Source organism: Gallus gallus, chromosome 1, assembly GCF_016699485.2.
Source record: "Gallus gallus isolate bGalGal1 chromosome 1, bGalGal1.mat.broiler.GRCg7b, whole genome shotgun sequence".
Classification (NCBI taxonomy): domain Eukaryota; kingdom Metazoa; phylum Chordata; class Aves; order Galliformes; family Phasianidae; genus Gallus; species Gallus gallus.
This window is the reverse complement of record NC_052532.1, coordinates 122,495,784-122,509,090: the sequence shown is the minus strand read 5'-3', so window position 1 is coordinate 122,509,090 and position 13,307 is coordinate 122,495,784. Positions and strand designations below refer to the sequence as shown.

At 39.3% G+C, this 13,307-nt stretch overlaps 1 protein-coding gene across 8 annotated transcripts in view; it reads left to right on the top strand.

Moving 5' to 3' along the window:
• The window catches only part of GLRA2 (glycine receptor alpha 2), a 128,290-nt gene extending 121,155 nt beyond the window's left edge, over positions 1-7,135 (top strand). For all 8 annotated transcript variants that reach the window (XM_040655188.2, XM_040655190.2, XM_040655180.2 and 5 more), the window contains one exon: positions 5,623-7,135. In XM_040655188.2, the coding sequence (XP_040511122.1) occupies positions 5,623-5,901 (279 nt within the window). In that variant the 3' untranslated portion in view covers positions 5,902-7,135. The remainder of the gene's footprint in view (positions 1-5,622) is intronic.
• Positions 7,136-13,307: the final 6,172 nt, after the last annotated feature.

Here is a 13,307-nt window from a genome sequence, read left to right as displayed (position 1 = left end):
GCACTGAAGAGATCTCAGCTACTTTGCATCTCCTCATGCATAAGAAGTCTTTTATCATTATTGCTGCTCCTCCTGGCACTTTGTCTAATTCTGTCACGTCTTTCCTGGTTTTGGATGACCAGAAATGCTCCTCATGTTTAAAAAGTGGTCGCAACATGAGTGAATAAAGTGGCAAAGATTTTCTGATTCATTTGCCTGTTGTCTGACTTCCACTTAGCAGTGGACTAATGTTTTCAGTCGCCTCTGTGGTAATTCCCACAGCAATCACCCAAGAAGAAACCAGTTCTGAGCATATTACTGTCTATGTCTAAATAGGATTTTTTGCAATGCACTTTAGCTTGCACTTTATCTACTACAATTTTGTTACGTAGTCAGTTAGTATTAGATATCCTTCTGTTTGGTTGAGATTTGTCCATTCTGAATAGCATTTTTCTCCAGCCTGCCTTGACTTGGGAACCTTTTCTTCAGATTATTAAAAATCTCTTCTGTGTTCCTAGCTCTAGTGCAGATGCTTAGGAGAATCTCTCCAGAAAATTCCTCAGTTATAAAACTGATCTTTTATTCCTGAACTCTATTATTGCTTTTTAAACGGTTAATCCATGAAAGGACCTTCCCTCTTGTCTCTTGACAACTTAGTTTTGTTAGAGCCTTGTGTGGGAACCAACAAGGATTTGAAAACCCAGCCGTGCTTCTCAGTTGGACTACCTTCCTCCACTCACTGACTCCTGAGAACTGAATTCATGTAAGCCCATCCTGTGAATTTTTTAAGGTACTGAGAGATGAGAGGTGTTAGAAAATCATAAAGATAATTTAGGAACGAAGTCTCCAAAGTTATGTTGCTGTCTAACTTCTGTTGATTCCATTTTGCATTCCAGTCTAAATTTATTGTGGTTTTCTAACTTTGTGCTTACGAATGCCAAAAGGAAATTTTCCCTGATGTTTTCTACCCTACACCTAAAATTAATCTCCTATGTCCTTGAAATTTAATTAAACTAGATAGTCATTTAAATCGTTTGCCCACCATATGTTGGAAAAAGAGTAGCAAAATTAAAAGAATAAATCACATCAGAGAGTAAATTAAATACACTGTTTGAAGCCAGCCTCTCTCTCATTTTCCTCATTGTTAAAATGAGTCAGTGCTAACAATAAGTATTTAAAAGTTGTCTGGACAAAGAACATCATAGAGAAAGTGATGCATGCAAGGCAGGGAATTGATTGTCTAATCTATTTTTCCCATTCTCGATTGCTTTGGCCTGAATTTCATGGCATGAATTACACTCTGGACATGATGGAGTAGAAATTAAAGATTTGTAAAGATGGAAGAGGAATAAGAGAACCATATCAAACCCTCTGATTTCGATGTTGTCTATCGTAAAGCTGAGACAAGAGAATCTAATGCCATCACATTGTAGAGCAAATAAAATGATTACAATTATAAAAGGAAATTAAAAATTTGGAAAAAAAATCTTGCTTGATGAAAATTGTTTAAAGGCAACATCTAAATATGTTCAATATGATACCATAAGATAGTACACATAACCCTATTTAGGAAACCAGGTGGTGTTGAAAATGTGTTTGTAGAAAGCATTTGCCCTGTTCCCAGGAAATGTTCTTAGCTTTTCAGAGGATAATTGTAGAATACTCAGGAATGTGAACATCTCAGAGAAAAACAGTAAAAGAACCCTTTCATTCTACTATTTATTTATTTTCTGTTTTTCATCCAAGCTTGTGACTCTTTTCCCCAGGTCTTTATCAAGAGCAGACTGAGTTGTGGGTATGTATTATGCAAGACTACTTCACATCCCTTTAGAAGGATTAAGTAAGTCAATTTAATGACAGGGGATTCTGCCATTCTGGTTCCAGTGGCTTCTCACCAGTTTTTGATTTTAGTTTCAAAATCTGTAAAAACACAAATAACCCAGAATTGAAGCAAGCAAGATCCTGTTTTGTTTAAAATGAATGCAAGTTGTATTTGTAGACCAATCAAAACAAAGATAGAAATGTTTGCAGTGTGGTTTGTACCTTTACCAGTGAGTAAGGCAGTGAAAAATTCAAACAGAAGTCTGTCTTCAGATGAGACTACATTGTAGGGTATGTGAGATTGTGGAAACTGAATATGACCTTGGGAATGAAAAGCAATTCTGTAGCCATATTAGAAAGTACTTGAGGTAGTATGCCCAGTAGTTCCCCAAGCCTCCAGGTGAAAGGAGGCTGTTAAGGGAAAGTGACTGAGGTCAGTTCTTCATCTCACACACTAAAACATGAAAAAAAGGGCTCTCTTTGTCAAAGAAACTAAACTTAGTATCCTAATTTCCACAACTCCTCCCCAAAATCTTTTATATATGACAAAATATTGGAAGATACTCTGAAATGTCACATTATAGCTTTGCAGTTATACAAAAGTGTTTTAAGTATAGTCTCTTTAACCATGTTTGTATTGCTAAAATAAAGCACATTGGGTACTTAGTTGTTCCTGGGATCATGAGGTATCACCACATGGCTAATGACCACAGCATGTAGTTCCAGTGCTAGGGTTTACCCCGGCTCTCTTTCTTCCAGCAGCAGAGAGGAAGTCTTTCATTCCTTCCTGCTTTATTTTGGGTGGAGCAGGTTCAAGGGTTTAGGTGACCAACAGGACACAAATCTGACTGCAGTAATACTGCAAACATATTCTCCTACAACTCCTCAAAGACATGTGGATCTTGATTTCCACAGGAGATTCAGTTTTCCTGTTTAACCTATTTTATGAAAGAGGGCAGAGACCTCACCACGTTAAGGTCTTTCAGGTGATGCCTGGTCAGATGGGAGAGCCCTGATGGTGTCAGGCATTGTCAGTGAGACCGCAGATGCTGGCAGTGCTTAGAGGGCTAGCAAGTGCCAGGCTGCAAAGCCACTTCAACTCCTAAAGGGCCTTACTGTTGAAAACCATGAGATGGGGATGGAGTTGAGGGCCACCAGCTGTGCTTTGTAAGGGCTGTGGTTTTACTTGCTTACAGAAGGACATAGATCCCAGAATCACAGCACGTTTGAAGTTGGAAGGATGTCTGGAGGTCATCTCATCCAACCCCCTGCTCAAGAGGAGTCTTAGGTGCTACTAGTACCAATTTTCTGTTGAAAAAAGGGGCCAAGTAGAAACTCAGTCCTATATTCTTCATTAGTTATTTAGGCTTTGTAATGAGTTTTTCTGGTAAACATAAAAGCTACTGATATGCACACTTTTTGCAACCAGCAAACACCACCACGTTGGGAGAGTAGGTAACAAGCCAATTCAAACTTTCATCAGGGAGAAGGAAATTGAAATCTGCTCAAGCAGAGAAAGCAGCTGAGCACATACTCCTCATATCCCAGAATAATACTGTACCTCTTGTATCCAGTGTAAATTGGCATCTATGAAAGTCCTAAATAGAAAGGTAGCATGGGAAAACTTTCCTCTGGGTTTTAAGAGAAAGAACTGGTACAGCCAACTGTCTGGTGGGGGGAAGTGTAAGGCTCTGAATACTGTTGGGAAACAGATGGTTCTTTACTACTAAAGGTTTTGTGCTGAAGAACTGGTAGCATACAACTGAAAGGTAATTTTCCCTAATCTTGGATGGCTTCTCACTAGGGTTATAATAATGTAAGCCCAAAAAAAGGGCTGTAATATTGAGGATGAATTGCTTAGCCCCTCAAAACAAAGCTGTGGTCCAGCAGGGTGTGGAAGTCTGGTCTTTCCAAGTCCTACATGAGGTTCAGTACATTTTACTTCGCCCCATAGATCCCTCCCTCACTAGTAACAGAAATTAAACTTTAAAAAAAGTGAATGAAGTACATATGGTCAAACAGCTGCTCAAAATCTGTTATCTTTTTAATCACCTTTCATCTCCTGGGCATGCATTTTATCTTTCAAATTCAGTAAAAAGGGAAAGTGCAATGGAGGCAGCTCCCTGTATTATTGGAGGGCATTGTGGTGTTGTTGAGTCATGCATAAGTATTGCATAAGACTATCCAGAACTTAGGTATCAATGGCTTTATCTTTAGAATTTTCTATATATTTATAACCATTTATACAAGCAGAATTTGTTTTTTTTTTTTTTTTTTTTTTTTTTTTCACAGAGGAACTGCAAACTGTATACAGATAAAATTGAAATATGAGAAGTCTAAACTTCTTGTTCTTAATGATGGCGATTTTTGGAGATGAAGGAGATAAAAATCCTGGATAGGTGCTCAAACAGCCTTACAGTAATGCACTTGTTCATGGGTAAACTGTAGAATAGTCTTCAGCCTGGAGTGACAAGGTCTCAAAAGCACTGTTTATTGCTTATTCTTCTTCCATAAGCACTCAATTCACCTCAAAGTGACTATTCCTCATTTGATATTTTTGGACCTCACCTCTGGTTATTCTCATTTGCATGTTAGCTCCAAGGTAAGGAGTACAAGCCTGATGATACAGCTAAATCCAGTGATATAGACTAGAAGAGAGAAAAATGAAAATATTGAAAGCAGTGCTGCTATGAAGGAGCAATTATTTACATCCTAGTTTGGAGTAAATTATTGTCAATCCCTATCCCAAATTCAGCAAACATGCTCTTTATCCAGTATCTTACAGCTCTGATGTTTTTTTTTTCTTGCAGTTTCTTATTCTCTGTTAAGATCAGAAGGCTGTGGATTAGCGAGAAATATGAGGGAGTATTCCCTGAGTGAGTGAGCTGCTTGTGATCTCAAGAAGAGGTCATTTAAATTCAACAATGAAGTATTTGTCAGTCAAGGAGAAAGTGTTTTAGGGCATGCTGCTGGATCTACATTTCATCACTGCCAGAATAAAAAAGAATAAAACTGGTTTTGTTTCCTTTATGGAGGGCTTCTAGTGACTGTTAACTCTTATATTACTGTGTTATCAGTCAGGAGAAGTGGCTGTGAGATTTTACAAGCATAAACAGCCTCAGACTTTTCATCACACAGCCATGATGATGAAGTTAAGTGGTAGATACTTATCTTTCTAAAACCAATTATTACCTACTTAGACAAGAGAAAGGAATTCTGCAAGATAGTGCTACGTTAGCTTGCAATATTGCACCTAACTTCCTGTTACCACTAAATCCAAGCATTCAGTGTCCTTCAAAGTACCGATTCTCAGAGCATTCCTATAAGCATGGGGATGGTATGATCAACCCTTGTTTTGTAGATCTGGGATGGAGGTGCAAGGCTGCGGTTAGACTGGGCCAAGAATAATCTCTTCCATGAGGTTTAGCCTCTGGGTGCTCAGGCCACTCAAATCAGCCCTGCTAGAGAAGACACCTGGCTGCCAACACAACTAGGTCTTCTTGCTGCAGCAAGTCCAAGGAAATGAGAAATCTGTGAAGTGAGATCTCTTACTTACGGAACTGAGATACAACTGGCTGCTCATTTGGTTTGCTTGGCTTGGTCATAGAGAAAAGCTCAGGTTCACAAACATTGGCAGTCACCTTATTTCCTTGTCTTATTGCTTGAGTTTTAATTACTGTCTTTTAAATCTGGATTTTGTATTATAACTTAATCAGCTGGTTTGCTTAGGTGCTTTGGAGGGGTACACCTCAACTACTCAAGTGTACGGCATGCTTGATATACAGGTGACTGTGTCTCTCATTTGTCTTCTTTCTCTCCCAGGAAGATGAGGTTGCTCGTGACAGTCGATTCAATTTTAGTGGCTATGGCATGGGTCACTGTCTCCAAGTCAAAGACGGCACAGCAGTCAAGGCTACTCCACCAAACCCACCTCCAGCACCACCAAAGGATTCAGATTCTATCAAAAAGAAGTTTGTTGACCGTGCAAAAAGGATTGATACAATATCCCGTGCTGCATTCCCACTCGCCTTCCTCATTTTCAACATCTTTTACTGGATTACATACAAAATTATACGGCATGAGGACATTCACAAGAAGTAGGAAACTGGTTTGCCAGGACTTGTCAGCCAAAGTGATCCACATGTAAATAAACAATGAAATGTCTCTCTGTTATTTGGATAAAGGGTTTCTTTTTCCCCTCAGGACTCTGAAGAGAAAATGAAAAAGGAAAAGAATTATAGAAGGAAAAGTGGTTGCATGAAACAATATGCCTGAGACCAGTCAATAAGGGTTCCCCTTATGTACTCTTAGTGTTCTTCTTCCACATTCAGCATTGACCAGACATCTGTAAAAGGGGCCAAATTTTACTCAACTTTATCACCAAGAAATTATTGTTTGAAACAAAAGAGAATCAGAAAACAGTGCTCCTAAAACATCTACCAAGAGACTGTGGTGGCTACAGTACAGCGAGTTATAAGAGGACCAAACTTTTTCAGGATAATGTTGCCTTTCTATTTGAAACAAGTCTACTGAGCTACATTCCATGACCATGTCTGTAGTTAGTGGTTTCACCAAGGAGTCCTTTTGTGGGTTGTAAATTATTTCTACTGACAAAGGAGAGGAAAAACAAAAACTAACAGATTTATACTTTACTGTCCTTGTGGGTGTGCATTTTAATATTATCTTGCTTTACTAGAATTGTAATTTTGGGGTTGAACTTGTGTGTTGTGTGATTTATTTGATAGCTGACACTCCAAAACCAGTGAAACTGCCCTGATTATTTTTGTTGGAAGACAGTGCACTTACTTCATTTTATTTCTGCTGATTTTACATGCAACTTGAGGTGCCAAATTGTATTTTACCTATTGTGCTACCCTGTACCACACTACGTAGTAAGAACTTGGTTCCTCAAAGGTGTAGCTCAGTTTAGCATTGAGTTTCTATTATTGCTCTCATTGTAGCTGCGATCAATAGCTCTATAGGTAAACACAACTTGTTTACAGACTTCTAATTTATATCTTTACTCAAAGTGGCTATCATTTTAAATATCATAATTAACCTAAGAATTTTAAAACTGTACTGTGATTTTCAGAACCTGTTACCTTTTGGTGCCGGATCTGCATTATTCAAATCCTTGCTACATGTTTTAAAGTAGAAAATAAAACTTAAAAAAAAAAAAAAAAAAAAAAGATGGTATTTTTGCTTACACAGAAGAAGACAACCTGTAACATAAAATGAATCAAACATTAAAATTTTACACTTGCTGTAAAAGGGTTTATTAAAAAAAAAAAAAAGTATTTGTTCAATTCCAATAAAGCTAAATGTGCTACTATCATTTCCTACACTCTTTTCTTCATTTGCAATAGAGCTGTTCCCACCAGGGCCCAGCTATTCCACTTTTCCACTGCTCTGTCAAGAAAAAGATTGTCAAAAGCAACCTTCTGCTGATCTGGTCTCGCGTGCCTAATTTTGTATCAATCTTACAGTAAAAGAGTAAAAGTGTTCTTGTCCCTGGGATTATGCCAATGAGTGTCTCAAAAGTGCAGTTAGAATGTGACATATTCCGCAAGTTGTGCAAGGCTGAGCCCAACCTGAGCATCTTCCACCAGTTGTGCCTCCCATGACCAGGGAGGGAATCCAGGAGTCTTGACAGGTTAATTCCCAAGCAGTTATGTAAATTTATGGCAGAAAGCCAATGTTGTATACATTACCCTTACCCTCCTTGTGTCTGCAAACACCCCTGTCACTTACATTTGTGACTGAATTGCCGTAACCTGCTTCATGTCTTTGAGACTGTGGATCCAGATGTGTACTTTGCAGTGCATGGCTATAAGCATCAACTAAATAGTTTGCTAGAATACATTCTGCTGATCAAGTTTGAGGTATGCTGATAACACTCATCATGATACAGAAGAGTTCTCAGCATGCTGTGCAATGGTCCTGTGAACTATCTCACGCAGAGGGGATTTGATATCAGGCTGATATCAGAGAACCTTCCCTCAAAGTGCATGACTGACACCAGGAAAATGTAAACTGGCTGAGAAACTGCCTTCAGATAAAAAGTCAGATAACAGTGGTAGGTCGCCTTGCAGAAGGACACAGCTTTCCTGAATGAATGCTCAGCAGATTTATCAGAGAAGTAAGGACTGAAGCAGTCATATTGCACTCAGAGAAGTAGTAGATTAAAACAGTGGAGTAGTTCCATTTCAAGACACTAATGTAAGAGGAAAAATAATGGCTTAGAAAATAAGTCCCAAACAAATAGACTCTGTGAAGTTGGAAATACAGTAGGATGGAAGGAGGGAGATCCAGGATTAATTCTAAAGAGTGTGCAGACATATTGGCAAAGCTGCAGGACAAAATTCTAGCTAGTAAGACAAAATGAAGCCCTGAGGCATTTAAACTACTCACATTTAACTGTAAAACAATTATAATGACTTCTAATTTATCAAGAAAACATGTCTTTAAAGTGGGTCTTCAAGAGTGTAGCATCAGGTCAGGTCTTTGGCATCCTGTTGTGACTGGCTGGACCTGACTGGTTCAGTACTTGAGGAGAAAGGTTAAGTCATCTCTCACTGGATAGATGCTGTCATGCACTATGATAAAGCCAAGTCAATAAAAAGAATCCTTAAGAAAAATCTCATTGCCATAGGAGGAAAGTGTCAAAAATGTGCAACATGAGAGATCTCTTTTTGCTTCTCAGTACTTTTTCTCCATATTTTTTCAGGCTACAGAGCCATCACTTATGATGCTCTGAATCATAGGTCATAGGTGTTATAGCAATAGAAGCTTTTAGAGTCTCACATGAGTTACTGACAATTTATAACTGTTGGAGGGGGGGGGGTGGGGGCGGGAAATCCAGGGATATATGATGCCTCTGGGGACAGATTTTTTTCTCCTGCTGCAGAAGTGAGGAGTAAAGGCCAACCCCACTCCTCCACAGGCACTGTGACTTTCTCACCCTGCTTCACTTCTTCCCCAGCATGAGATGCAGTAGGAAATAGGCAATAGGAAAGAACTGATGGGAAAATTATATTTAGCTACTGCAGGCTGAACTGCTAGAGCCCTTCATCTTTTTTCAAACCTGTTATTGACATTGGTGGCCCAGGAGCTGCTGAGAAAAGGTGAGGCAGCAGCCAAAACTTACAGCGTTAAATAAGTAATGTTACTGAAAACATTCTAGAGGAATGTGGAAGTAATCTGTGAGATTGCAGACATTGGCATTTCCTGCAAAGGACTCTCACTGTGCTGAAGTGGTATCCTAACCTCAGCAACAGGGTTCTGCATCACCTGAAGTCACATTTCCTTTCAGTATCTAAAGGGAGGCTATAAGAAGAAAGGGGACAGACTCTTTAGCAGGGTCTGTGGTTATAGGACAAGGAGAAATGGTTTCAAACTAAAAGACAGGAGGTTTAGTTTGGATGTAAGGGAGAAGTTTTTTATAATATTGGTGAAGCACTGGCACAGGTTGCCCAGAGAGGTGATGGATGCCCCATCCCTGGAGACACTCGAGGTCAGGCTGGTTGGGCTCTGAGGACCCAGATGTAGCTGTAGGTATCCCTGTTCATTGAAGGGAGTTGGACTAGGTGACCGTAAAGGGATCCTTCCAATTGAAATGATTCTATGATCCTACGATTCATGAATATAGTCAGAAGATCTGACTCAGCACAATATTTACATTTCTATGTTTAGAAATATATTTCTAAATACAGAGAGAATAAATTTAATGTGTGGGCATAAAGAGAATATGTAGAGCTCTCTAATCCTTATTCTTTAAAATTAGAAAACAGCAAGGTACAAAGAAACAAAAGCTATAGGATGAGATCAGCATTACATAAAGTAGCATGGAAATATTTTAATGAATCTATTTATTTTCATTATCTATAATCCAATATCTTAAAAAATAACAGCTTCTTCCAGGCCTTCAAGGTAATTTATTCTAATGCTTTTCAACATAGAAGTTCATGTCTTAAACTTCTTTTGAGAACTGGAAAGCCAAAACCAAAGCTGCCTGAAGGAACTCCTGCCTAGAAGAGTAATCTGAGCAGTCACACTTTCTCCATAAATGCCCCCTACAGATTTTACTTTAAAAATTAATCTTCTCTGGCTTGACAGGAAGAGAAAAGGAAGATATTTATGCAATTTGAAGATACTTCTCCTACTTTTGCATGGAAAATGTGAAATGTCATCACATTTAGGGCTAAGCTGCAGAACAAGAGCAGTTTCACCAGTTCCAGACAAACTTATATAGCCAGTTTGCTTCTAATTCCAATGCAGTGCTCATGGAAATCAGAAGAAAAAAAATTATAAAAAGGGCTTCACTGACTTCACCAGCTTCCAGATCAGTCCCTGATGAAGGATAAGTTTCCAATGCTAAGTAGCAGAAATAATCTGGGAGGGAAAATATTCAGAGTGGATTAGTTCTCTTCAGCATCCTCTAAGGAAGAATAGAAATTTGAGTCAAAACAAGCATCTCAAATAATAATTAAGAAAACTGACTTTGTGAAAAGCATGCGTTCAGTTCTGTGAGTTCCCACTGAAACGAAAGTGCTCAATTAATGTTCTTGCTATGGAGAAAGCCTGTGAGGCAGTATTAATGAAAAAGAAGTTAATTCTGGGGATCCTGACAGCATTTTACTTGTGCTAAACACTACATTTTTACTGATACAAATAATATAAAATGCTCTCTAGTCATCTGAACAGCTATATAACTGATTCAAAACCACAGCCTTTTCAGCTAACTAAAAAGTCTGAATCTGACTTTTAGCAAAGTGCTAGGATGGTGGCAGCTGGAGCCATTGCTCCTCTTTCCGCTATCTGTGAAAAACTATGTGACCTCAGAGGGCCCGGAGGGGGAATATGTTCTTTAGTAGCTCTTAGTGACAGTGCATTGACACAAAGGTGAAAGTTCCACAGATTTCTGTTTTGCCTTTTCTTTGGCAAATGAATTAGAATGGAACCAGGGAAAATGGATTCATTTTCCCCCAGGTGACTCAGAATGCTAATCTTCACAACACTGTAGCAGAATCAATGCCATCTTTGCACTTTTGGTCCTGGGAAATTCCCTTCTTTGAGCTTCAAGTGCCCTTTGTCTGCCTTGCACGGCCCCTGAGACGGAGCAATCCAGAGCAATCTGGATATGCCCTAGAAAAACAACTTTAATGGTCATTACGCAGAACACCGTGGCTCCAGAGTGGGGCAGTGAGAGCAGAGAAAGGAGGAGGCACCACTAATGTTTGGTGTGGGAGGAGGGCCACACGTACAAGGGTGATTTTCATGGTGCTCCTGAGGACCAAACCTAGGATATGCCATTCAGAAGGCCTCTGAGGCTTGCAGCATATTCTGAATCTAAGCATGCTGTAGGTGACAGCTCAAAGATAATTTTACCAGCACACACAGCCTATCCCACCGCCAGGTGTTCAGTGGGGAGCTCCAGAGTGCTGTCAAGGAGCAGGTTGGGAAAAGACCCAGTCAGTGTACACAACAACTCAGCACAGCATCCTTGAGCAAGACCTGTCAAGGGGAATGGGAGAAAGGTCACTCTCAGGGATGAGAAATGGCCAAGAAACGGCCAAGAAACAGCCAAAAGCAAAGCAGTGGTGGGGCCAGGAGCAGAATCCCCTCCAGATAAGACTAATGGGAAGGACGAAAACTCATCAAAGAAGAATCAATTCTAAAATACATATTTACAGAATAATTTCGCTCTTGTCTCCTGGGTACAGTCCTGCTAATAAAATTGAAGATCCTACTGCAAAATGCCTGATAGGACGCAAGCTCCAAATAAGAATGTTGCATGTAGAGCCAGACTGAGCCTCTAGCAAGCATTTTCCACTGAGAGAATGTGAGCACTAGACATTTATTTCACATTGGAGACACTACTACCTCCTCTCTCTGCATTGGCAGCCAGAAATGGTGTGAAGAGGTTTGAGAGTCTGTAAGAAGACTGCCACTGTGTGGAGAAAGGTGTCCTCTAGACCATTGCTTGAAGTATGAAGGACAGACATGGATTGCTGCTTTTGGGAGAGGCCAACAAGAACAGAATTGATAAATATCTGTGATGAGCTAGTTAACCTTTGAAAAAGGAGAGTGAGTATATTTTTCCTGTAATAAGCTAGTGGGATCCATCTTCTGAGAGAAGTGTGGGACCTAATTGTACTTGCCAATGATACTCTTCAGAGGATGGTTAAGGAGATGGGCTATTACCAAGGCATTAGCTTAAAAAAGCTATTATCTGGAAGAGCTACCTGCCACAGGGAAGCTGAGTTCCCCTTTCATGTGTATCACATGCAATGCTATAGGACCCTGAAAGCATGTCCCCTGCTTGGAAGAATATCAGAATTTTCCACTAACCCATGAAAGAAACAAAGAAAAAATATGTGTACGTATATATACATCTCTCTCTCTCTTTTTTTCTTTTTCTTATTGCAACTCAAGTAAAAACTTTTGTACTGTACTGACCTCTGTACTGATGTAATCCTAACCATTGCAGTTTGAAGGTGAAGAATCCTTTAGGAAGCTTCACTGTGGGCAAGATCTCAGCTGCATCTTAGCTTTCCACTGTTACAGCACATTTGCTTTTCACTTTGGAGTCCACTGACTTCTTTTCCTTGAATTACTGTAATGAAGGTATCACCACTTGCCCTCCTGGTGTTACAAGTGCAATAAGTGAGCATAAAAATGAAAAAAATCCCAAAAACATTTTAATATTTTAATCAAAATTTTCTCTCATCAGAATGTGTGTGTAGAATAGTACTTTAGAAGCCCTTTCCAAGGGGTACTGGTAAAGGCTAGAGAGCTTTTAAATATTTCCTTTGATTTATTACCCTTAGCTCAATTTTTAATTTGCAGAAAATTGTCCCACAAATATCCACTGTCACATTTTATATTGGACACCCTAAATGCATTTTAAAGGTACTAATTCCCTTTTGTTTGCTGACTGTATTTCAATCATTACTGAGCCTCAAAAATAAGGACTTCCCCTTGGTTTTGAACAGCTGTGTTGCTATTCTAGCTCCAGCTTTCTCTATCAGTATCAGTGGGCAGGACCTATTTTACAACACTAAGGAAATAGAAAAGGATATTTTAGCATAAAGCACATTTGTACGTTCACTGCTATAACAGCAGAGAAAAATTCAGTGTTAATTAGCGGCTTCTTTAAATTGAAAAGCTCAAATCACATCTGTGCACACACATGAAGATACACAAAGATGCTATTGACTTCACTTCCCTTAATCTCATCACAGTATCTCTTTGGCTGATGTCCCTGACAATTTCACCTGCTGCCCAGTGCTTGCTTGTGTTGTGGCACATAACAATCTACCATATTTATCTCTGACCTAATTGTGGAAAAGATCCAAAAGTTACCTTCAGCCTGATTAATCTAAGTCTGATCTGCTAATATACTGCCACGGATTAAATATGTATGTCATCTGAAACAGCCGAGGCATGGATCTGGTATCCTGCAAATGGCAGCACTCAGATGTATCTGCAGTGAGTTTTGTTAAGCA